The 27,023-nt window shown below is 38.8% G+C and overlaps 1 protein-coding gene across 2 annotated transcripts in view; it reads right to left on the reverse strand.

Annotated features, from left to right (window-relative positions):
- Positions 1–27,023, reverse strand: part of LOC140160810 (uncharacterized) — a 64,914-nt gene that overhangs the window by 10,000 nt on the left and 27,891 nt on the right. For both annotated transcript variants that reach the window (XM_072184120.1, XM_072184119.1), the window contains exons 3-8: positions 21,810–21,944; positions 11,647–11,805; positions 9,691–10,013; positions 7,823–8,319; positions 4,569–4,789; positions 1,932–2,135 (exon numbers count right to left, since the gene is read on the reverse strand). In XM_072184120.1, the coding sequence (XP_072040221.1) occupies positions 1,967–2,135; positions 4,569–4,789; positions 7,823–8,319; positions 9,691–10,013; positions 11,647–11,805; positions 21,810–21,883 (1,443 nt within the window). In that variant the 5' untranslated portion in view covers positions 21,884–21,944 and the 3' untranslated portion in view covers positions 1,932–1,966. The remainder of the gene's footprint in view (positions 1–1,931; positions 2,136–4,568; positions 4,790–7,822; positions 8,320–9,690; positions 10,014–11,646; positions 11,806–21,809; positions 21,945–27,023) is intronic.

Raw genomic sequence — 27,023 nt, forward strand, 5'->3', positions numbered from 1 at the left:
TTTTTCTACCTTACATTACATAAACATTGGGTAAATCCACGGCCCCTTGAGAAGTTTGAGCGAAATCCATTCATAACTTGATATTTAAATCGGGGGAAAGAACTTGAAAAAACCCACATTTTATCAGCTAAAACTGAGCCATTTGACCACTAGGTTTTTGTGCTTCCGTTGTGTTTCCATAAGATGTGCCGCGCATGCAGATAAGCGTCGCGTATGCGTAAGCGTATTTGAAAGCGTTAACAAATTGGGCGACACGCAACGCGATGCATTTGTTAACGCTGCGTGTACCCTGCTGGTACAACAAAGATTTTCTTTCCTTTTCAATTTCAAACACGAGTGGAATAGTGAAATAAAATCCTTAAAATATTGCACTTGGAGTTTACAAATCTGGATTTTCATTTCTTGTATTTATAAAAAACATAACAAAGTACAAACATATAAAAAAAACTCAATTTTGCGAAAGAAACAATGTCTAGAGTACACAACTGCCTTAACTTGTTTGCATTACCGTGATGTTATAGTATTGGTACCGGGGTAGGTAAAAGAAAAATTGATCTTGCTCAAACCTATGTAATTAACAGCTATTAACATATCATTATCAAGGAAATTGGTACTTCAATCTTATGAATGGGACATCCCCGGGGACATCGTAGTGGGCTTAATTGAAAGTTGGAAATGGGGTTTAAAACCGTGCAGATTTCGTTATTATTTTTTGATTCCTTAATGTGTTTACTTCAACATACCATTGGCAAAAATATTTTGTTACGTCTAATTAGCACCAAAATCGTTTTCTAAGCCAAACCAAGTCCTTAACACTGAACACCTTTTCATGCCCAAATTGATGAATTTTAGTCCATTATCGGGCCAGCATGTTAAACTGATTATGTCTGAAAAAAAAAAAAAAAACTCATCTCTTTTTCCTCAATGAATATTACCCAAGTAAGAAGTATGTAATGTGTATTAATGAACGATGACGTTTGAGATGATGCTGGACTAAGGCCTATGCATGATCAAGTCATGTTTAAGTCTAAATGGAAACTTGGGTCAAAGGTTTGATATGAACCTTTTAGCTCAGTGTATCCTTTGGCTTATATAATGTATTCTTCATGCACATTAGTACCCCCCCTATGTGGGCCCCCTCCCACATTCCTGAAGAGGGGGGAGGGCTCAAAAAATTTAATGAATCATTGTTTTTATATTCCGCAATATTAATATCAATTTCACTCATGTAGGCCATGTTATTAGGCAAAGAAAAAACTTTGAAGAATGTCTCTCACGTACAAATAAATAAATAAATAAATATAAAAGTATAGGAAACTGAACATTTAAAACCACTTTTTTAGGATGAAGAAAGCATTTTTGAGATGATGCTGGACTAATGCCGTACAGGCCTATGTATGATCTAGTCATGTTTAAATCTAAATGGAAGCAAACTTGGGTCAAAGGTTTGATATGAACCTTTTAGCTGTATCCTTTGGCTTTGTGTAGCCGTCGGGGTGAACTTGGAGGGGTGGGTGGTGTTGGGGAGGGGGTGTATGTATTTCCCTTGGGATAGGTCTACTATTTTGTAGTGACATCACTCTGTATGTTTTCAACATACTGAATTTAACAAATTACTCTTATCATATCATGTATTCTTCATGCACATTAGTACCCCCATGTAGGCCCCCTCCCACATACCCGAAGAGCGGGAGGGTTCAAAAATTTGATGAATCATTGATTTTATATTCCGCAATATATATATATAGCGAAGCCCAAGACCCGTGGCAAAGTGTCGCCGACCCAGTGCCTGGCATGCGAGGGGTCTCGGGTTCGAATCCCACCCAGAGCAAACTACTTCTTTCCTTCTTTTCTCTCTTTATTCCTTCCTTCTTTCCCTTCCGTCGCCAAAAAGCCCTTAGGCGGTTAGGGTTAAGGGAAATGTACTGTACCTTTAATTAATACTGCCTGGTCTTCACAGGATAGGTCAGGAAATCCTGGTAGAGCTTTTTACAAAAGTGACCAACTGCTTTAAAACGGACCGCATATTATCAATTAAATACTGGCATACATCCTTATTGAACTTCTGCCCCTGCACACCCTGGGAAGGAGGGTCACTAAGTGCATCCCCATCTGCAGTTTTAGTTCCATCGAATCTGGAAAAAAAAGAAGAGAAAAATGTTGATATACCCCTTGTCAGGGATGGTTTTAAACCTCAACTGCCGATTGATCGCTGACACACTGGTAGAACCAGTGATTAGGCCTAGTTTTTTTTATTGGTCAGAGTAATAAAATGAATAGGATGAAGAACTTGTGCATCTCTAAAGCCATCACTACGTCACCCCAACAGCCTCCTAGCTATATGTGATATACATGTAGATAGATAGTAGGCATGTGTTATTCCGTATATTTTCTTAAATGTTTAACGCGTCAGTGATGCATGCATTTAACATTTAACACTCATCAATGGCAAGTTGAAATACAAGTTGTTTTGTGCATGGCTGCATATTGCTTACGATAACGCTTCTAGAGTATTTACGATATTTTGCCCCCACAATGCAATGTGAGATTGGAAATGTGCAGGTCGCCATTTGGAGTAATTTTAACAATCATGATTTTCAGACAGCTAAATTTACAATTTATTTATGAAACTTTTCCAAGCTTTTATTCAAAATTTAGATTTTCATAAAATCCCTACTTTTTTGCTATTTCTTACTGTATAACTCTACATAGAGAAATCAGGGATTGAGATGACATCATAGCCAACATTAAATAATTTGGGTAGTTGGTTTAGACCCTCCAGAACATCACCAAATAGCAAGCAGTTTCCAATTGGTTACCATTATTTTTTGCTAAATACATGTATTTAGTTAAATATTGATGATATTTTAGTTGCTAAATTAAGGGGTAGGGTAGCATTATGGAGCATTTCCCCGTTCTACTGAGATTTCACAATCTTGGTCTTGTTGCGTAGATATGAACTGCAAAAATACAAACAATACATGAGATATGATATTAGAGCAGCTCTGACTTGATCAGGGGTTAAAGGGTCATGTGAAGCCTGATTTATAGTAATTTTCAAGGCCGTGTGACCTTTTGATCTCTGGTCAAAACATGGAGAGCCGAAAATCATATATCATTTTATTTTTAGCAATGTTGCAGTTCATATCTATGCAACAATACAACATTTGGGAAATTTGACTGAGTAGAACTGGGCTAATGCTCCATAATGCTACCCCTACCCCTTAATATAGCAACTCAGATATCATTAATATTTAACTTACATAGGTGTCTTTAGCAAAAATAGTGGTAACTACTGTATAAGTGGTAATTTTCGCGTACAGTTATTTTCGCGATTTGGAGTGAGGGACACATTTTCGCGAAAGTTATTTTCGCGATTGCCCAGTCCTTCCCTATAATACTTGTAATACATTATTGCATACATTCATGAGGTGTTATTTTCGCGGTTGAGCTCTAATCGCGAAATTGGCGAAAATAACACCCTCATGAAAATTACCACTTATACAGTAATTGGAGACTGCTTGCTATTTGGTGATGCTCTAGAGAGGTCCAAACAAACTACCCAAAGTGTTTAATGTTGGTTAGGATGGCATCTGAATGCCTATTTTCCCAGATTGTTTCTACTGATTTCTCTATCGTAAGAAATAGTAGGGATTTTGTGAAAATCTACTGCCTGGGTAAAACATGCTCCGATCTTACTGATATTTCAGCACAATACTAGTATGTACCCCAGTAAAATTCTCCGAGAGTTCCAAGTCGATCCGAGAAAAAAAAGTGTTTTTCAAGCTTCTTGTATAACAAAGCCCCTTTTTTGATAAAAATAGGACTTTTTATAAATATTTTTTGGAAAAAAAAAATCCCTCAATTTCATTTTGACAAGACAGTATTATCCTAGTCTTGTTTAAGATGCTCTTTTGTACTTTGGGCTTGTACTACGGGTAGGTGATCTCCTCGACTGACAATGCATACTATATCTGATCTAATGACCGATACTGTAACCGTATTTTCGAACACCAATCACCAATTTCATAATATCCATGTCAGGGCCTCAGATTCGATGAGAATCACTGAATCGATCCTCGTAATGATTCTTGTAGCATTTGTTGCGAGAATCAATTTCTTTCACTGAATCATGCAGTAAGTGATGCGACTCAGATGGTTTTTGATCCTCACAAACTGTCACGAAATCTAGGCAGTGCATGTGGTGGCGACCATTGTTATCGGCAGTGTTTACAGTATTTGTAGAAATTCCTTACTGTTTGTGGAGCACTGCAGCATTGCCGTACGGTACTAGCGATGCTTTTATGTGAATTATTGTTGAATAAAAAGTGTTTAGTGTAATAGATACTCTAAGACCTCTATAAGACCTCTAATTAACACTTTTGGAAAATACCCTGGGGTGTCAATCAGAGAAAATACAGTTTATGCATCTTGCACTAGGGACATCCCCGGGGGACACCCCATCAGTCCGAAACACCGTTAATCCGAACCCTGTCAGTCCGAAAACCCATTAGGAACCCTAACCCTAACAGGTTTTCGGACGGGAGATAGATCCCTCTTGCACTTACCGTTCTGGAACACTTGGTGTTTCTTCCATTTTGATATTTTGCTGAGCAGATGCTGGAACTCCAGTTTCCATGGCAACATTGCTCCTCGCTGACATCATATCACTACCGGTAGTACATGCAGTCATGCTCATCAGGATATTCTGGGTCAGTTCTTCACTTCCTTCCCAATCTCCACCAGGACTCTGTTGTTGTGTCTTGATTTGCGCAAGCGTCGTTGAGGCCTAGTTTAAGATTGCCAAAAAGTGAGAAACAGTTAGACATTTAACCCCATGAGAACTACCTGCCGATTGGCCAAAAAGAAGTTTTCATTATCAACTGGACCAATCAGCAACATTGTTAGAATAATTTCACCACAAAAAAAAATTGGGGTGAATTATTTGCAAAGCTCAATTCTGAATGTTAGATCGGCAGGTAGTACTCAGGGGGTTATCCTCTCATCTGGAATTTCTTTCAAAATAGTTCAACATTCTAGAGTTTATTTTATAAATACTGATTTCATAATCACCAACCTGTGGATGCACCAGTTTTGTTTTTCAGGGAGGGGGCGGGTAAGAAATGCCAGAAATGTGTACTAAGTGTTGCACATGCAAACAATTGTATTGCTTAAGAAGAAAAAGAAAATGCAAATTATTGATAACTCCAACCAGAGCTCACTACAGCTCACTAGAAAACCACTGCCTCCATGTGATGCGATGATGCAATCAGCCTATTAAGGGTATACGATGTATTGTTGGTCGAAGCAGCATAAAAAAGTAGTTCACAGTATCTTGCGAATGGTAGTGAGCTTTAGCAAAAATTGCATTGCTCAATTCATAGCGAAGCGTGTAGAAGAATTCAAATATCACAGATATACTTTTGTAGGTCCTGTGGTTCTTGAGTTATGTTGTAAAGAGGGCTGAAACAACAACACTTTTGTAAAACGTACATAACTCATTAACAACAATAAATTAAGCAAGTTTTCAAAGTATATGGTTTGTAGAATGATTTTTTTGCAAAACACCAATGTGTTATTTTTCAATAATATATTGATTCAGATAATGAAAATCAATTTTTTTTGGCTGCTTCGACCAACAATACCTTGTATACCCTTATTTTCCCAGGGAATCGCTGGCCAGGCCAGCATAACCCCGTGGCTAGAGGCTGGTGGTCTTCTGTGTGGCGTGGCGTCAGGGTTCCGAGATTCGAATCCGGGGTACCAACTTGACTTCTTTGTTCATCTTCTCTGCTTTTTCGTTTCTTATTTAACTTCCAATAACAAGAAAACCATAGGCACGGTTAGGGTTAATCTCCCACAGAGGGGGTGTACATTTCTAATGGAGTCAACCATTCAGGTAACCCCATTTGAAATCCACACTCCCTGTGTGGTAGATTAAAGCCATAGCCATGTCTTCCATAAAATGTGTATGGATTTCAACTAAAATAACCAATGCATGCACACACCCACAGGCAGACTTGTAGTACCCGTACCCATACTCGTACCCGAGTCCAAATTTCCGTACCCGTACCCATGGCTCCGTACCCGTACCCGTACCCATACAGTCACATGCCCTATTTTGGCTTCAGACCTGCCCGTACTCATGGACTGGGACCCGCACCCGCACTCATGGCCTGGGACCCGTGCACCGTATTCATGGCCTGGGACCCGTACCCGTACTCATGGCCCGGGACCCGTACCCGTGGACACGGATACCATGGGTACGGGTACCATACCATACAGTGCCTGCCTACATGCATGATAAGAAAGTGAGAGTAGATCTACTCTCACTTCTCACAAGCCTGTTAACTCCACTCATGCACTCTAGACATAATCAAAACAATAGGTTACATGGATGGGGTTGGGTGGGGAGTAACACATGCATGGATCCAGATAGCAAGTGCCCTAAATTGTAGCCTGGCCCTGGGCCCTGAAAAAAGGTAAATCTAGTCCTGGCTACTAGCACAAGTGCACACCACAGTGTGCACACATAAAAACTACATTTTCCCACCACATGTACTTGGGCAGTGTGTGCATTTGAGTCAAATGATACATAGTTCCTTTGCCATACCATGTTTACAGATATTTATGATTTATTGGAGCTTATAGGCAAAATATTAATAATTATCCAGATGTGCATAATTAATGATAATAATTATATTAAGCTAATGGGTAATCTGGTCGGTGGATGTGTGCTGGTATGTGTGGATGTGCATGAAAGGCTTCACTAAATTTGATATTGACAATTAAGTCTACAAATTTTGGATCAAATTTGAAATCAGTTGATGTTTTGAGGTGAATAATAACTTGAATGCTATATCACTGATAAATGTATGTTGAAATTAGCATTGTACAGTCTGTGTGTCCATATACAGACATAGTTTACATGATTTTTGCATCCCAAACTATTTAAGCTAGATTCACTAAGACCATCACCAATCTCTTTTTGTACTTGATTAATTCCACGAAACCAGTTCTACAATTTTCTAAATGGAAGTACTTTAGCAAATAGAAATGTCTCAGCAACTCATGGCACACACAACAAATTAAAATGTTGTATATGCTTATGACAAAATTAATTTCTCTAATTCTGTTGGTGCGAAATGTAGTTTAATTCATTTGTTGTGGTATAAATGACATCAAAGAGTGTATTTACAGCAAGGTATAATAAATTAATGTCAATAATCAATAACAATAGCTTTGTTTATACCCATAATGGGACTCATACAATGTTTCTAGTCCCAATATCTGTACCCGTACCCATGGCCCGTACCCGTACCCATACTGGGACCCGTACCCGTACCCCAATTTCCATACCCGTACCAGTACTCATGGCTCCGTACCCGTACCCTATTTTGGGTTCGGACCCGTACCGCACTCATGGCTTCGGACCCATACCCGCATTCCATGGCCTGGGACCCGTGCACCGTACCCATGGTCTGGGACCCATACCCATCCCCATGGCTTGGGACCCGTACCCGTACTCATGACGGGTCCCAATACTACAAGTCTGCCCACAGGCCTGAAAAGACCAGCAAACAAATACTTTTTCCTATCTATTAACCATGGACCATGCACACCCGAAGCAAGGCTCCAAACCATGGTCCCATTTGATGTTTTACTATCAAGATGTTATCGGATGGGAAACGAGACATGGTCTTGTATTAATACAATGTTTGCAATACACTGGTATAGGTGGAGGGAACCATGGACATCCTCGGTTGCTTGGTGTCCTCAGTTACTCCCTTGTGCACTCACCACACACACAATCAAAACTTACCTCTTGTGAGTTTTGTGATAAGCTTAATGTCACAGCATGCTGCAGGGCTCCTGATACCATAGCCAATAAACGCTTGTGTTCAGCCGACAGTTCACATCTGCTAACAGAACCAGAAGGACCAGGAAGTTCAAGCTCCTGTTCACCAGGTTTGCTGATAGCTATTGGTGGATGAGGTTGTTGATGCTGGGTTTTATCACAGAATTTGGTTCTGCTAAGCTGAGAAGATTGATGTTGAGGTTTAAGGGACAATTCAGGCATGCTTATAAAGGCAGGAAGGCCAAGAGGTTGATTCTGCTGTTCACTAGAGAGCTCAGAACTGCTAACAGCTGTTGGAAATAAAATAGATCGATCTTGATGTTCATCAGAGAGGTCAGGTCGGCTAATAGTAGCTGAAGGTTGAGAACGTACAGACACCTCTTCTTCCAATTCTCGCACCAGTCGATCTCCGGATTTCTTGATTGGTTTTCGGGTTCTACATCGTTCTTTACCCCATACTCCTACAAATAACATGAATGAGCACAATTAATATATTACAATATTCAATTGGTACATAGTCTAGCTTGATTTTAGGCATTTTCTATCATTAGGCCATAGAAGATAGTGTGTCAAATTGGCATGGAACACAGCAACATGCTTGATGAAGCAAGGAGTAGTAGTGTAGCCACAGGGAACAGCGATATTTCACCTATTGACCACGTACCAAATTATTATTTCTCTACTGGACTCGAACCCAAGACTGCATTGTACCTTTTTTCAAGGTTGTACCAAGCACGGCTAAAGCATGTTCAAGAGACAATACCAGGCATTTATCATGAGGGCTACTATGCTGGTGTCATGAATACTAGGATAAACTCTTTTGTTTTGTTTCATATTGCTAACAGAGTATTCTTGTGATGAGTTTATAAAAATATCGCTCTAGGAACTTTAGAGTTTAACTGATACTATGAGGTATAGTTACATTCCATGCTATTATTCGGTACTTAACTGCAAACTGAAACTCGCTTTTATAAACCTCTACCTGTTTAAGTATGTCTGTGTGCTGTAATACATACGATCACATGCCGAGGCGTTGAATATGTAGTAAAAGGCAGGTCCGATAAAATCGAAGAGATGACCAAATTGATGGTTGAAGGCGGAAAAATCCGCCAAAAGGCGGAAGATGCCATATGCATGTATCCGTGCATTGTACTTGCATACACCCTAGAAAACTTCCAAAATTCTCAACAAAACTCGAAAAATATTGTAAAATTGGAATACAAAATGTCATCATCATATTGGCCTTTGATGAAAATTTTATCAAAATAGCCCTTCGGAAATTGCTTGAATCTATTCAAGTATCAACCCATTTATTTTCTACAATACAGTATGTATTCTTGGGAATATGAGAGTTGTGAAATGATCTTCTATATGCCAGGTTTTGTTTTGAAATTTGTTGTACGGATAGTTTTTCATAGTTCAGTTACTCGGGATGTTTCGGAAACGCCTCAAAATACTGCCGTCAAACATTCCCGTATATCAAGAGATGGCGCTATTTTTTGGGAGGGAAATATCGCTGTGCAGGGGTGGGGGCGATCATGGCGATCGCACACGACAATTAATATATTCAAACGGCCACAAAATAAGTTTTTAGGACATCAATTGCTGTCAATAAATATATATATTGTTTTGAATGCATTCACGTGTCAAGTAACATAGCTCCGGAGTTGAGATTTCTTCAACTCCCAAAAGCGACAACAATTTTGCCTCAGTAATTTGTATTGATTGATCAGCTAAACGCTCTGAAAACGGAAACACTGAGCATGCGTGAAAATCCTCTTTTCTGCAAAAACAATCAAGTATAAATTCAGCAAACACAAACTGACACTTACGATCTATTTGCATTCCAACTTCAATGCATTTCTTCATTCTGCAGAAGCTGCATGTTTTTCTTGTCTGCAAATCCATGTCGCAAAATCTTTTGTCCGATACATGTGACTTAGTGCAATTCTTCAAATCCGACTTCTGTTTGGAGTGACGACGAAAGAAAACCTTACATCCTTCGCAAGTTAGAGCCTGATAATGCATCCCGTTAGCCACGTCACCGCATACTACGCATTTCCTGTCCAACTTAACGACACCTTGGCTAAAGGATGCAGAGGAGCTTGATGAGCATGACCAATCTTCAGTTTCTGCAACAGCTATGGTTGATGTACTGCTCGAAGTCGCAAACAGAGAGATATATAAAATAAAAAGAAAGCTTGCTGTATTTTTTGAAGAAATAGATATTTTGCCTCATCCCTACTTTGAATCCAATTCTTTTTATCTTAATTTATTTTTGCTGTGGATCTAATTTTTATTTTTAAAGGACATGGCCAAACAAGTATATGTCTAATACAGCTTATTAATTAAAATTAACCATAAAGCTAACAATAGTTTTTGGCTATCTGAAAGGAAATAAGGAACAAGTTACTTGGCAGAGGAGGAAGAAAACAGAGAGCGTACCACCAGTCAAAGTCCCCATGTATTGTATGCGGTGAGTTCTCGATATTCATGAGGGCCGATTGTTCGATCGTGCAGTGTCTAACAATCACGCTTAGCGCTATGCGGCCTTCGCAGTATACGCGATAGAGCGTTGTGTGCTTTTGCGATAGACCGTGAAAATACGCGGTAATTGCGTAGCAGTCTCGCCTGTCGCACGTCATGGAACAATCGGCCCTCATATCATTAACGGATGATGCGGAGACTTTGACTGGTGGTACACGCTCTGTTTTCTTTCTCCTCTGTGCTTGGCACCTATACACAATTTCATTGACAGTATCGATCATGTGCTAACCAGGGCTGTCAACTATCAGGCATTGGCCGTGAGTCTCACGCATTGGGTCACTTTCTCACGGTCTCACGCCAAGGTAGTATAATCTCACTCCTAGGTAGTAAATCTCATGCAAAACGCTTGAAAATGAATAAAATCTCATGCATCATCAAAATAATTTGTTGCTCCTACCGCCTGGTGCTCACTACCGTGAATTGTGCGTTCAAGCCAATTTCGATAAGGTCCTTTCCACTATAAAAGGTTTCTTGTTCTTCTATGTTTTCTTCAATGTTCTTCTATTCAGCCTGTCGACATCTCTTGAACTTGTTTCTCAAGAGCATTAAAACCTAACAAATTTGTTCGATCCTTATATCAATCGTCGATGCTGCTTTGATGCTTGTTATTAATGAACTAGCAACTAATTAGTCAGAGATAATGCTAAATTCATATTGATCATTGTCAATACAGGCATTTATATATTATCATAATTAACAAGTCATTTAATTGATTTCATTAATAATTAAGGATCGACCAAGCATCAATGGTTCTTTGATGTGATCATTTATTAGTTTTTCAAACAAGACATCACGTACAACACAATTTTTAGGCTAATGTATACAGATGCTTTTGAGTCATAACTTTAATTTCACCTTATTTACAACATTATTCACTTTCACAGCATTTTTAAAGCTTTTTCGGAAATATAAAATGTATCTATTTATGACAAGATCAGTGGCGCTATTTAGATACTGGAAATTACTCTTTCAGGCTTTTAATAAAAATAATTCCTTTTATTTTTTGATGAAATATGTTTATAAAATGACTTTGTTGCTTGTTTCACCTATTCCATCTGTTTAAATGGCAGTATTGATTACCTACCCCTTGCAAATTAAGAAATATGATTTATGATAAATAGCGCATCTATATAGTTTGCATTTTCTTAATAATGAAGCCAATTCTATATACATCGAACAATCGTGCTCAAGAGAAAGCATTGGGTAAACTTTATTGGGACTGTGTCATACCACACACTTACCTTATAGTTCCTTTAGTTGTATCAGCTTGGTCTTTTTGTTCAGTCTCTTCCAAGTTTCCCAATTGCCTCAGTTGTTTCTCTTCATCGTCCAACTTCTTGCGCTCAAAATTCAACTTCCCTTGAAAAGTGTTGATTTTATCATTCCACTCCTGTTGTTGTCTGTATTTAATGTGTACCACAGAACAAAAATTTGGAAATGAAGCCATGCACTTAACACACCGGCTCAAATTTGAAAAGTTAAACAAAAATAACATGTAGGGTAGGACTGATTTTATAGGCACTCTACAGCTTTAAAATAAAGATTACAAAATAAAATAAAAAAGTTATTAAAAGAGAGTAACAATAGTTGATTGATTCATTATATTTGTGTTTAAATTTTTTGGCTTATATACAGATCCTCGTTTTGTTTTTGTTCTGTTTTAATTTGTGTAATTTAATTATACAGGGGGTGCAGCATTTACAGGCTTCGCTTATCGTTGTACCTCCTCCATCGTGTTGTACTTTTTATAATTATTGTATTTTGTTGTAATTTTTGATGGAAATAAAATAAATCTGATTGATTGATTGAATAGTATAACAAGTGTGATTGATTGAATAGTATAACAAGTGTGATTTAATTAAGAGAGTCATAATAGGGGAGCTGTATGGGGAATAAGAGAGACGTGCGACCCCAGGAAAGGAGCCCTGCAGTAATATTGCCTTTTGAAAATTTCATCAGATGAGGACGAGGAAGAGGTCCATAATCCTTCTTTCCACAAGGTTTCGCTACCAATATGCCATGCCATGTCCTAAAATTTGTTTGGTTTATATAAGGTGGAAAAATAGGGCTCATAACACCGTGTATTGATATAGAACGGCATGCACGCAGCTGGGCGCAATGCTTACCCTAGTTGTGTGTTGCATAATGCGTGACTGACGCGACGCTTTTGTGAATTTATCGAAGCGTGAGTTTGGACTTTATTAGCAGCGCCGCAGTAACAAAAAGCCAAATAATTTACGCCTTATATAAGCCAAACAAACTTTTAATAGAAATAAGCTTTTTGATTTATGCAAATGAGCCTCCTAATTTGCATAGTTAGCAATGAAAATATAATGTAATTTGAAGACTGCCAAATCACATAATCAGTGTCGAGAAATTGTGGTCATACACTCAGACAGATTAACTGACTAACAAATAACCAGGAAACATATTGCCCTGATGATGTCTTAGCAATGCATGCAGCTAATAATAATAATAATAATAAACAAGCATTTACTATAGCGCCCAATACCCGAAGGCTTCTAGGCGCTTTACAAAACTATAAGAAAAAGAACATATTAAAAACTACCAATACCTTAAACATGCATACAAGTATATACAGCCATTGCCATGGTAAACAACAAGAATAAAAGTTAAAAACACATTCATTTAAAAACAATGTCATTATAAAAAGTCACAGAAATGCATTAGACACTAGGATTATTAAAAAGATGGGTCTTGAGCTGACGTTTAAACTTATACACAGTGTCAGCATTTCTTATGGCAAGAGGAAGGCTATTCCAGAGTGAAGGAGCTGCTACAGAAAAGGCACGTTTGCCATAATAATCAGTAGCTACCTCGCGACTGGATGGAGGTTGAAGAAGGTATTGGGAACTAGAGCGTAGAGTGCGGGTGGGTATGTAGTCCATGAGAAGATCAGCGAGATAGGCGGGTGCAAGACCATGACGGATTTTATAGGTGATGAGCAAGAGTTTAAAAGCGATGCGATCCCTGATGGGAAGCCAGTGAAGATCTCTCCGCACGGGCGTTGATGTCTTGATCTCGTTTAACACATGTTATAAGTCTAATGGCACTGTTTTGAACAGCGTTGTAACTTTGCGATAGCTGTCTTAGGTAAACCGTATAATAAACTGTTATTCGCATCCAGTCGCGAGGTAGCAAACGCATGGACGAGGCGTTCAGCTGTAGCCTGATCAATGAACTTGCGAATTCGACCAATCTTTGAAATGGCATACGACGCTGATCTGCAAACATTGTTGATATGCGTTAATAACGTCATGTGCTTGTCCATCACTACGCCCAAATTCCGAGCTCTATCAGCGATATCAACTTCCGACAAACCAATAGTAAGGGATGCAATTGGATTCACTTGTCTTAAAAATCGAGAAGAAAGGTGAACAACTTCTGTCTTGGTATCATTAAGAAGAAGTTTATTAGCAACCGTCCAAGCCTTCACTTCTCGTACACAGTCTTCAAGTTTTGTAAGTTGTGTAGCTCTATCAGACGAATCCATAACCAAATATAATTGAGTGTCATCGGCGTAGATCATGCTTTGAACACCATGTGATCGAATGATGTCTTCAACAGGGGCCGTATACAAACTGAACTCCAGCGGGCCAAAAACAGACCCCTGAGGAACGCCACAGTCCAAAGTGTGAGATGCAGATAAAGTATTTCCAATCGCGACACACTGCTTGCGGTCAGTCAGATAACTTGTAAACCAGTCTAGGGCAGTGTTGCAAATTCGAAATGATCCCTCAGCCGCTGCAGAAGAATCTGATGGTTGACCGTATCAAATGCAGCTGAGAGATCAAGTAAGATGAGCACAACGTCTTTATGAGAATCAATGGCGCGAAGAATATCATTTTGCACCCTCAACAGCGCAGTCTCAGTGCTATGGTTCTTTCGATAAGCCGACTGGACCTTCCCGTAGAGGCCGTTTGAACACAGATATTCTTGAAGTTGAGAAGCTCCAGCTCGTTCAATGACCTTTGAAATAAAGTTCAAGTTCGAAATTGGTCGATAGTTGCTCAAATTCTCAGTATCAAGACCAGGCTTCTTAATCAAAGGGGTGACCCTAGCGACTTTGTACGGCGATGGAAAGATGCCACACTGCAGAGAAAGATTCACAATGCGTGTTATGGATGGTAAAAGCTCATTGATGCATTCCTTCAGTAACCACGCCGGTATACAGTCAAGGGCACATGATGATGAAGGTGATTTCATAACAATCCCGTGAATACTCTCCTCAGTCAATTCCGTGAAATTACTGAACACCGAAGTTGATGTGGATGAGGGTGGAAACGGACTTGAGCGAGGAGGTAAATTGTCAAGTTTGTCTTTTACTTTCTCAATCTTCTCAACAAAGAATTGAGCAAAGTCATTGGCAAGCTGTTCAGGATCATCACGTGATGGGAGAGCCTTGGCTGTAGTAGGGGAGCACAGTTTGTCGACAGCACGGAAAAGCTGGCGGGGATCACATTCAGCAAGCTCAGATCGATGGAAATTCGTTTTGGCCGCGGTTAGAAGCTCCTTACATTTCCTACATTGATCTTGGTAAAGGTCTTTGTGAACTTGCAATCCTGATTTCACATACTGTCTCTCACACCGGCGTCTCTCGCGTTTTGCAGTGCGAATCTCGTCACTGTACCATGGAGCAAACGGTCTCAAAGTCACACTCTTGGTCACTTTCGGAGCATGCAGGTCGAGAAGTTCACTCAACACGTCATTGAATTGAACGCAAAGTGATTCAACGTCACCAGCAGGATTAGTAGCCAATGAAGACTCTGAGATGTCTTTCCGGAGTCTTCCAGGTTGATGTCGCGTAGTTTGCGAAAACATATAGTCTTTTTAGTAGCATTAGGACGAGATATTCTAACCAAACATGATACCACAAAATGATCAGAAGGTAAACTGTGATCAACAGCTATATCCGAGCATATGACGCTATCAGATTTGCGTGTGATAACTAGGTCCAAGGTGTGATTACATTTATGCGTGGGTTCAGTCACATGTTGCTCCAGAGAACAAGAATCAAGTAAATCACGCATTTGGATCGCATCATAATCACTTGAGACATCCATATGGAAGTTGAAGTCACCAGCGACAACGAGAGGTACAGCAAGCGAGGTGAACATTTCCACCAGTACAGAGAAATCCTCAAAGAACATCTTCGCCGTCAATTTGTTGGTCTTCGACGGATATGGTCTATAGATGGTAAAGAGTCGAATTGAAGACGATGAGGATGATATTGTAAGATCACTGTACTCGAGAGATCGGAAAGAGTCAGGTTTATTTACAACAACATCGAATCCTTTGCGAAGTAACACACCCACGCCACCACCCCTCTTTCCACGGGGTATATGATGGAACACGTGATCAGGAAGAGATAGATTAATATCAGCAAGGAAGCGATTATCCCGATCATCACCAGTAAGCCATGTTTCAGTAACTGCCAATATGTCCAGATGGTTAGAGATGACAAAGTCAATGATTGAGGCTGATTTTGTTTTTTCTTTTATGGATTGCGCATTCCAGACAGCAAATTTTGGCGCTTGGTGCACGCATAAGTTAGATTTTTGCACACACGTAAGATTACTGTGATTTACACTGGTGGTGCTCTTGGTACTCGGTTGGGCAAAATCAAAACATTGATCAATTGTGCGATCAGAAATGATAGTCTTAATAGGTCTTATATTTTTCGTTCCAGCACGACAACCACGTTTTGTTTTCTTAGCAATATTCAATTCTTTCAGTTTCATCCAGGTAAAACGATCGATCTTGTTATGAATGGTGTTTGTCACACATTTTCCGATCGCGAGCAATGAGTCCTTGGTATATGTAAATGGCTGCATCATCAATACTTGGAAAAAACCCAACAAGAAACACTGTGTATAACTGTCTATAGCGATATATCGCGTACCAATAGGCGGTAAAAACCAATAAAGTTCACAAAAATACGGCTGTTATGAGTCTTTATATAGCGTCAACTCATGTCAAAACGTTCACAAAGTACTTACAAATTACACAGATAAAATATAAGTTGAAAAGAAGATCAAAATCATAGCAAATGATGTTGAAAACTCGAGAGCGAAAAATACACGGTGCAGCCATTATCGAGCGCCACCATTTGATGGTCCATCCATTGTTTTGGACAGGCAGTTTGCTCCTAGTACAGGCAAGATTAATGTCTCTGACATACGTGACCAGGGGTAGCGCAAGCACAAAAAATCAAAGGGTCCAATTTACCTTTGCTACCTGCAAAACCAACATTTAAGGGTCCAATGAGAATTTAAGGAGTCCATCTGTCCGAAATTCTAAACTTTATACTGATTTCACCTCTGTGCATCGTAAAATTAAGGTTTTTATTGGACCCTTTGGTCACTTTCAACTTGTGATTTAAGGAGTCCAAAATGGCCAAAATAAAAAAATAAGGAGTCCCTGGACGCGTCAGATGCGACCCCTGTACGTGACGGTCACTGACCCAGTCTAACAAAACCCGGAACAAGTCGCCAGACATGGTTTTGAGTTATAGGCTTCTAAAGATGACATTTACATTAAAGATTCAAAATCAGAATGGGTCACATATATTCTAAGTTCTGTCTGTGAATTCTAAACAAGACCAGACTAATACATGAAGGCTATAGCAATACCTATTTGAACTGATTGAACCCCTAGAGCATTCCTGTGCCCCCAGGATTTTTTTGTGGGGGGGAGGGTGCTGATTTTGAAAAAATGGACTTTTTTCCCAAGGGGAGGGCAATTTTGTGAAAAGTGGACTTTCTTCCCTTAATTTGGACCTTTTGACAAAATAAGCATAAAAAACTTGATTTTTTTGGCTCGACACGCCATAATTTGTGATATTTTGGCCTTTTTGTATACATTTGGGGAGGGGGTGCAGGCCTGCAAAAAGAATGTTTTGATGAAAATGACAAGTACTTCTTCAAATTCTAGCTAAGACACTCTACATGTACCTATAATGATAATGTATTGGGCTTTCCTTCATGTCTATAAACTACCTGCAAAAGAGAGAAGCAATTGCACCCTGGGTAATCGCTTTGTGTGTAATCTATATAATAATACGCATCGTCTGTGTGTCTATCTGTCTGTGTGTCGGGGTGTCTGTGTGTGTGTTTGTCTGCCTATTTTCTCAGAGACTGGGAGTCGCATGTTCCTCAAACTTGGTGGGTGGGTGCAGGTTGACCCCATACAGAACAAGTTTGTATTGGTTAGTGGGTCAAGGTCACCCAAGGTCATCTAGGGGTCATCTGAGGTCAAATTAGCAAAAACTGTCGTATGGGCATGAAACTTGGTGAGTAGTCAACATATAGAGTCAAATTTTTGGAAGGTAATTTTGGGGTCATCCAGGGTCACCCATGGATCATCTGAGGTCAAATTACTAAAAACTGTTGTATGGGCATGAAACTTGGTGGGTACAGTCAACATTTAGAGCCAAATTTTTGGAAGGTCATTTCAGGGTCATCCGAGGTCATCCAGGGGTCAGCTGAGGTCAAATTAGTAAATACTGTTGTATGGGCATAATATTTGGTGGGTACAGTCAACATTTAAAGCCAAATTTTTGGAAGGTCATTTCGGGGTCACCAGGGGTCATCTGAGGTCAAATAAGCAGAAATTGTCGGATGGGCATGAAACTTGGTGGGAACAGTCACTGTCAGCCAGGTAATTGAGCCCAGCCGAGAACTGCCAAATACGGGTAACCGCCTAGTAGTAATATAATAATAATACCAGCACTAATATAGTGCTATTACAAATTCAAAGAACATGAACATAGCACAAAGAGGAAAACAACAACAAATTTTTCTTATAAGGTGAACAAATGTGATGCGATCAAGCAAAATCAGTCGGAACTCAGAAATATTAAATTTTCAATTTCTTATAGGATAGTAAAAAAGCATTTACAAAGCTGTATTTTACAAAAGACAAAAGACCCCATTGAAATTGAACAACCAGTTCTAAATATATGAGCCATTACGGAGTTTCCAAAACAACAGGAAACGAAAGGAAATATTTCCTTTGTTTGGCTATATCTCGAAATCAATATTTCTGAGTTCCAACTGATTTTAGATGGCTCTTGAAACTGCAGACAATAAGATAAAGATATATATTTAGACATCCGGACCATCCGGTTTAATATCAATATTGGTGAAGCTTTTTTAAAGCACTTAACACTTGCACTATTAAGTGATTTCTTTGTTTTTTACGCCTTACAATCCACTCCCCAGACACTGTGAAAAAATTAATCTTTACACAATATGTCTTTCCTACTGTAGCAAGAGATGGTGGTGTTTATTAAAGAGAAAACAGAGATGCCATTTTTCAGAGTTTTTCCCCTTTTTTGTTTTCTTACTGTTCCATATTCTTCGATTTGAACTCATCTGTTGAAGATTTTTAGCCCAAATTCTTGCGCTTTTCAGGTTTTTCTCACCACTTTCAATTTTTTGAGTGCCATTAACTGAGTAGCATCGCTAAATTTAATAGACAATTATAATAAACTTGCGCCATCTATTTTGAGGTCATTGTGGAAAAGTGGAGGGTTTTGTATTGGGCCGAGGTATTTTGGAGGGTTTTGTTTTGGGCTGAGGTATTTTTCCAAGGGCGCAGTAGCACCCGAGAAAAAATTCTGTTCCTTCAGGCGGACTTCACATTAGTGGCGGCAACAAGAGCTACCAATCACAGAAGCGTGGGGGTGTGTGTGTGCGTTGCCATAACACTTTAGCGTATACACATGCGTGTGTGCAGAAGTCATTGTAGGCGTCTCTGTGTGTTAATAAGGAGTTATTGTGAGTTATTATTAATGACCATGCTATAAGTGTGCGGGACTGCGCGGTCAAGCAATCAATCTCTTTTGATTTGGATCGCACTTGCTGCGTATATTAATGAGGTTATGAATTATATATGAAGAGCTTATTTCCAAACCGTGTTAAGTCCACAAGATTCACTTTGAAGAAAATCAGGAATTTTCTTTATGGCAATGAAAAAAAGTTCGATTTCTATAAAATTACAGTGAAGTGAAGGTGACATATATATAACCATAAAAACACGTTAAGTTAAAATCTAGAGACTTTTGATTTTTTTTAATGAATTAATTTGTTTTAAAAATAGCATGGACTTAACACGTTTTGACACAAAACGCAATTTCTGGCATGGACTTAACACATTTTGACACAAAACATAGTATCTGTAACACAGAACTAACCATATTTTTCTCAAACTAGTCTTAAAAGATAACAAATTTATTAGAAACATACAAAATGTGATTCTCTCTACTATAAAACACAATTTTGCCACAAAACACCTTGCATCTCGAACCCCCTCCTGCTCCCGGTACCCCAGGTCAACATTAAAAGTGGTAACCATGTGTGTTCTTCCTTTTTTCAAAACCCCCCTTTTCACTGATTTTTCATTGATTTTACCCCCCTTTTTTTGCCAAATCACTGACAAAATCAGGGTAAAAATACCCCCTTTTCAAGGTTTTCAATGAGAAGATTTCCAGACACCCCTTTTCAATGACTCCAAATATTTTAATATATTAAGTACAAAATGTGCAAGTATGAACATTACTTTGTGTCTGTTGTACTCCCAGATGATCCTGTGTTATTAACTGGGGTAATTACAATGCCTGTATACTGATTTTAATTGAAAATGAACCAAAGAGGAACAATCCCTCAAGTTTTGTGTACAGAGGTTCCTTTAAAGTATTGTGGTACCCAAGTTTTGACACAAGACCTCAGGCTGCACAACACTATGGGTTGGATACTCAGATGTTTTATGAACATCCGAGCGAACATTACCGAAAGTATGACTGATCGCCCGACTGATCGAAAGTGTCGTGGGTGGAGTGTTTCTTTAAAACTGAGCTTGAAATTTTCGAAAAAAACTCACGGATTGCATGATAGGTTCCAAATTCGGCAGCTTTGTTAGTTTGACACATGTCAAATGCCTAAGCTTACTTTGATTTATTTACTTCACGAACGAACCGGCGCACGCCAAACTTCAAGTGCAACAGGGGAAGAGAAACAACGATACAAAATAAAACTTACATGCATCAGAATTCGAACAGAATTAAAAACCAAGGAAAAATATCACTCGGTCGGTCGTAGAATTCGCTCCAATCACTGCCAATGTTTCCCGCAATGTTTTCAATTCACCACATGGAAAAGTGTATACGGCAGCCAAAACGGTTACATCTGACACCATCGATGTTCGCGTCGCTCATTCAGCTCTCTTCAAAGCGTGCGGGAGCATCATTGCAACACCCACTAGACAACTATATCGGGAAACCGCCGTGCCAATAGTAAAAAAGCTGCCTTCTGGCGCTCTCGCTGTGACGATTGAGGGCGGAATCAATGAAATGCCAGAGGATGGAGGCTGAAGACTCGGGCTGAAGACATCGATCGGACGAACCTGTGAAATACCCCTTTTTTTTAAAATTTCGCGGAGACAATGCTCAGAATACCCCCTTTTTTCGCGATTTTGCGGTCCGCGATTTCAGTCTACATCATACGCCTTTTCCGCGGAATTTAGAACACACATGGTTACCACTTTTTATGTTGACCTGGGGTACCGGGCTCCTGCTGCCCATTTTTTTACCAAAATTCGATGTTTAAAATAGTTCAAAATTAAACACTTAGTTGAATTGCATTTCTCAGAATTAAATAAACATCATTTCACTGACAATAAGTGATGACCTGATATCCACTTGTTTTAACACATTATCACAAATATTCCCCCCTCCCCATGCTGCCACCCTAATCTCATATTGGCAGTCGTAAGTTTTGAAGTCCTAAGTTTTTTATACCTTTAACTTTAAAATTATACCTTGAATTTAGTAGCACATTTTGATAATCATACAAAATAATAATATCAAAACTAACTCTACCACCATCCTCTAACATTAATTGTACCATCACAGCCTCTCCCTCTCCCCTTCCCACCCTATTCATGTCTTTCTGGAGGTATCTATCAAATATTTCAGAAATCCCATACAAACTAAGCCTACTAATATAAAACAAAAACAACAACAACAACTTTTTATGCAGACCAAATTCATGTATACTAGTCTCAGGACCAAACAAGAACGTTGGCGATTAACTATTGGAAGCCCTATGCCGTGCTACTTGCCTACAAGCTGCCCACAAGGGCAGTGTTCATGGACTTAACAGTTTGCTACAAAACTGGATTGGACTTAACACGTTAAGAAAAAAAATCGATACTTTAAGTGTCAATCTTTCTGAACTTGACTAGTTTTGGGAAAAAACAAACACATTGCTGGATAGCCCTAGTTACTCACTACCCATTTTCATCAAAATCTCAATTTTGAAGGTGGGTGGACTTAACACGGTTTGGAAATAAGCTCTTCATATATATAGACAATTATCCTAACCTGCTCAATTCTTCTTGGAGTTTAATAAACTTAGCTTTTTGTGTTTGCCTATACTCCTCCAATTGATTGCACATCTCCTCACATCTCAAGCGGTCCAAGGCAAATTTTGCTTCTTGTACCCAAACTTCTTCTTTTCTGTTGATAAAACACAGTTGTAAAATCAGATCAGTGATTCCATCTACATTAGGCTTAAAATCCACACCACCCCTGTTGAAGATTTAGCTAAAGTCTTCCACAGAGGGAGTATGGGTTTCGAATAGAATAGACAGTTGGGTAACTTCTACTTGAAACACTCACTCCAGTTGTGGAAGATATAGGTACAGCCATTAATACATGGGGAGTATGAGTTAGATCAGTGGCATAGCCAGGGGGGCTGGTGCCCCCCTGCTCGTCATGGCCGTTGGTTCATGTAAGGCCATCTGTAGATGGAAGGTGTTGGTGAAAAAAATTGGGTTAACAATAGGCTATTATTCACCCAGGGGGACAGAAAAAAGGGGAGAATTATCAAAAAAATTATGAAAAATTGTGAATGAAATTGAATTTTACATATAAATTATGTGTTTTTATGTTGGTATCGCCTATCATCCTTTTTTTTTTGTTGTCAACAAATCACAACTTCCGTCGGCAAAAAATATTTCCATCGGTACATTTACAAGTTGTGCCCCCTCGGTTCAAAAATCCTGGCTACGCCACTGAGTTAGATAGATTAATTTCCAAAATCTTCCACAGGGGTAGTGTGGATTTTAAATGGAAGAGTCCATTGTAATTAGTGCCTCCCCCCAATCACCCAACATACATGTAACTTTTTGAGTGACAAACTGACAACCTTTTTTTTTTTTTTGTCAACAAATCACAACTTCCGTCGGCAAAAAATATTTCCATCGGTACATTTACAAGTTGTGCCCCCTCGGTTCAAAACTCCTGGCTACGCCACTAAGTTAGATAGATTAATTTCCAAAATCTTCCACAGGGGTAGTGTGGATTTTAAATGGAAGAGTCCATTGTAATTAGTGCCTCCCCCCAATCACCCAACATACATGTAACTTTTTGAGTGACAAACTGACAACTTTCTATCAACCCCCTTTGTTTAATCTTTCACAGCACCCAAAGGCCTCGTCATTTATTGGATCAAGCAATCAACCTCTTTTCAATGCAACTGTACCTTTCAATGATCATCTCTCTTTATTTGTTATAGCTGCCAAGATTCCAGAAGCTCTATTTAGTTGGAGATGTACATTATTTAATTGATCAATGTGTTGATTCCGCAGGTTGATTCATTTGTGCAATAAAAGTTCAACCATGAAAAACAAAGAAAACGAGATCTGATTGCGTTAAGCCTGCGATCATGAGGATGCACAGCCAGCAGTGACAAATGAGTTATGATCCCGAATCTGTGAGAACCGGAAGTGATCCCTTAATTACCTTTGACCCCGCAAAAATATTACATAGTGCTTAGCATGTCATAAGAAATATTCCTGGTGATTTTCAGCTTAATCGGAACTTATACATGGATTTTGATTTTTTTTTAATTTATGATTGACCTTTTTACCCCCTTAATGACCTTTGACCTCAATGAAAAAAAAACCTTATGTACACCAACAAAATGCATTGTTCCAGTTTTAATTATAAAATTCTTATTTGTTTAGTTGTCGAAATAAAAATTCTTGAAGTTATTTAGCTAAAAACAGGAAGTGACCCTTAATGACCTTTGACCCCAAAATAAAAATACCATGCATACACCAGGTAACACTGATTCATGTATGATGATTATATTACTCTGGTCTGTTTACATTTTGAGATAAAAAAATTTTTAACGCTTTTTGATAATTTTGGTTTTTGACCGGAAGTAACCCTTAATGACCTTTAACCCCAAAACAGTAGGTATCCTAAAGACCCTGGATAGTAGCAATGCATGTGTGCTAATGGCGACTCTCTGCTATGTAATTTGTAAAGACAGTGATTTTTTGAATATTTTTACAAATTTTTCAGACTTTACCGGAAATGACACCTTAATGACCTTTGACCCAAATTCTGTGAGGAACTTTTAGACACTGGATATAGATGATGCATGTGTATAAGTGACGTCACGATGCTATGTAATATGTGGGAGGAGTAGCATTTTTAGTGAAAATCCAAGTTTTGGCCATTGACGGAAGTGGATGACATTTGACCGGAAGTTGATCATGTGACATCTGTGGCACCACCAAACAGTTCTACTGACCAAGTATGGTCATCATGCCTGAAAGCATGTGGCTACGATGGCTGATTATGTTGACAGAAGAAAGAAAGAAAGAAAGAAAGAAGAAGAAAGAAAGAAGAAGAAAGAAGAAAGAAGAAAGAAGAAAGAAGAAAGAAGAAAGAAGAAGAAAGAAGAAGAAGAAGAAGAAGAAGAAGAAGAAGAAGAAGAAGAAGAAGAAGAAGAAGAAGAAGGCGGTAAAAACAGTGCACAGCGCCGATGGCACCTGTGCAAGAAAAAAGTAACTAGACTAAGCTGTGGTCTAACCCACGAACACAGCCGTGTTGTTACCCTTAATGACCTTTGACCCCAAAATATATGAAAACGGCCATAGACATTGGCTAATGTCAATGCATGGGTGCATGTGGCACCACTTTGCTATGTTACTCGTGACAGAAGGGGCATTTTGAAGGTTTTTCGTCTCAGACCGGAAGTGACCCCTTAATGACATTTGACCCCAAATAAAAAATACCACATATGAATTGGGTACCCACAATTCATGTGTGAACATACCGATACTGTCCTATGTTTTTCTTAGCAAATAAAATTTTTGACGGTTTTTCGTTTTATACCGGAAGTGACCCCTTAATGACCTTTGACCCCAAATCTGTGAGGACCCCATAGACACTGGATAATAACAATGCATGTATGCAAGTGGTGTTACTGTCCGGCGTAATTTGTGGGAGAAGAAGCATTTTAAAGGTATTTAGTTTTGTACGGAAGTGGCCCTTAATGACCTTTGACCCTAAATAAAAAATACCACATATACACAGGGTAATTACAATTTATGTGTGAACATACCGTTACTGTCCTATGTTTTTCTTAGCAAATAAAATTTTTTGAAGGTTTTTCGTTTTATACGGAAGTGACCCCTTAATGACCTTTGACCCCAAATCTGTGAGGACCCCATAGACACTGGATAATAACAATGCATGTATGCAAGTGGTGTTACTGTCCGGCGTAATTTGTGGGAGAAGAAGCATTTTAAAGGTATTTCGTTTTGTACCAGAAGTGGCCCCTTAATGACCTTTGACCCTAAATAAAAAAATACCACATATACACAGGGTAATTACAATTTATGTGTGAACATACCGTTACTGTCCTATGTTTTTCTTAGCAAATAAAAATTTTTGAAGGTTTTTCGTTTTATACGGAAGTGACCCCTTAATGACCTTTGACCCAAAATCTGTGAGGACCCCATAGACACTGGGTAATAGTAATGCATGTGTGCAAGTGGGTTCACCGTCATACGTAATCTGTAGGAGAAGTAGCATTTTTAGTTGAAATCACGTTTTTGACCCCTATGACCCCAGCGTGACCTTTGACCCCACGAGTTTCATGTGACATGTAGGGGCATGGTAAATGATGATTGTGACCAAGTTAGGTCCAAATCGGTGTAAGCATGTGAGTGCTAGAGCAAATGTAGTGGTCGGCAGAAAGAAAGAAAGAACCTGTAAGAAAAAAGACACAGCCGTGACGTTAATAGGAACGGTGGTCCCAGATTTAAACTGATCGTATGAAATCAAATTTTTTAAACAAAAAGTCTTCCATAATGCTATTTTACAACTTGATCTCAAATGACTTTTGACCTCTGTATAACAGTGAACACCCCCAATACATGAAGGATCCCATAGTGCAGATATGACCCAAGTTTGATAAAATTGGATCGATTGAGCCCCTATTTATTGGTCGAGCTATGAGTTTTAAAATATTGGACGAGACGTACAATGTAGTCAAATCCAATACAGCGAGACCAATAAATATTGGGTGTAAAGCATCCAACTTTTATCATTATCATGTTTTGGATCCAATATTTTCACATACTTGGATTCATCAAAACATAATAATGGTTGCAATAGGTTTTGAACTGTTCATATGAGACCAAATTTTAAACCAAAAACCTGACACAATTGTTGAACTCGCCACCCAATAGCGTTACATGACAAATATTATGAATTTTTACACCAACCGGGTTTCTAATTAGATTATCTCGACAATCATCAACCCTAAACTAGCAAAACCCGAAAGCTGAAGGCATAAGCAATTCAAATATATACATTTCAACTCATTATACAGGGTGACTTGCAAGTTATACAGGGTGGAATAAAAAAGATTTTGATAAAAAATGGGTCACTCAATGCATTGCTTATTACCAACTTAAAGTAATAAACTGGAAGTAAACAACATTCATTTGGTTAGAGGATATGGAGAGCCAACTGACTTTGGAAGAAACCGAAATCACAGCTGTTTGGTAATCTCGGAATATAGGGTGTCCCAAAGTACCGGGTGTCCCAAAAAAAGGTTACATGTAGGTTTTGGAAAATAATCTGAGTTAACGTCAACCAATTTAAATGTCCTTTTCATGACATAATCTATATACCCTTTACTAGTACTCCTGTGGATGTCAAGTTCACAACATGCATATTTATCCGCATTCCACACATTCCTGAGCACGCTGTTTACCATGTGTACGTGGCGTGACATAAAGCAACACGAGGTTCGCAATTCATTTGGCAGGTCATTTGAATAGGGCCAGCAGTAACATGGAAGAAGATGCAGTATTTTATTCTGTTGAACAGAGAATTAAACTTGTTCAATTTTATTTCGAGAGTATATGCTAAGATCGTTATTAATTTTATCATGATGATGACGGGAGATACAGCGTGCAGAATTTGCCTTCACAAAAATGTGCTCCTCTTTAACATGTTTAATGACCATTTTCCTTTGTTGTTCAGTTATTTGTTACCACTAAAAGTCAAGGAGCTCTTGAATTGATTTAATTTCAGATGTGCAATATTTAATTTGTCAATGTGTTTCTTTAGTGCAATAAGTTTATCAGCCATAAGAAAACAAGAGAAAATTAAATGTAATAAAGAAAACATGTGAAAACAAAAGTATGCTTGTGTTCAACTTTCGTTTGATCATGTTGATGGTTACCCACTCTTGACACCCCTGTCATCTTGCGCTCATAAGTTAAG

Source organism: Amphiura filiformis, chromosome 9 (genome assembly GCF_039555335.1).
Source record: "Amphiura filiformis chromosome 9, Afil_fr2py, whole genome shotgun sequence".
Classification (NCBI taxonomy): domain Eukaryota; kingdom Metazoa; phylum Echinodermata; class Ophiuroidea; order Amphilepidida; family Amphiuridae; genus Amphiura; species Amphiura filiformis.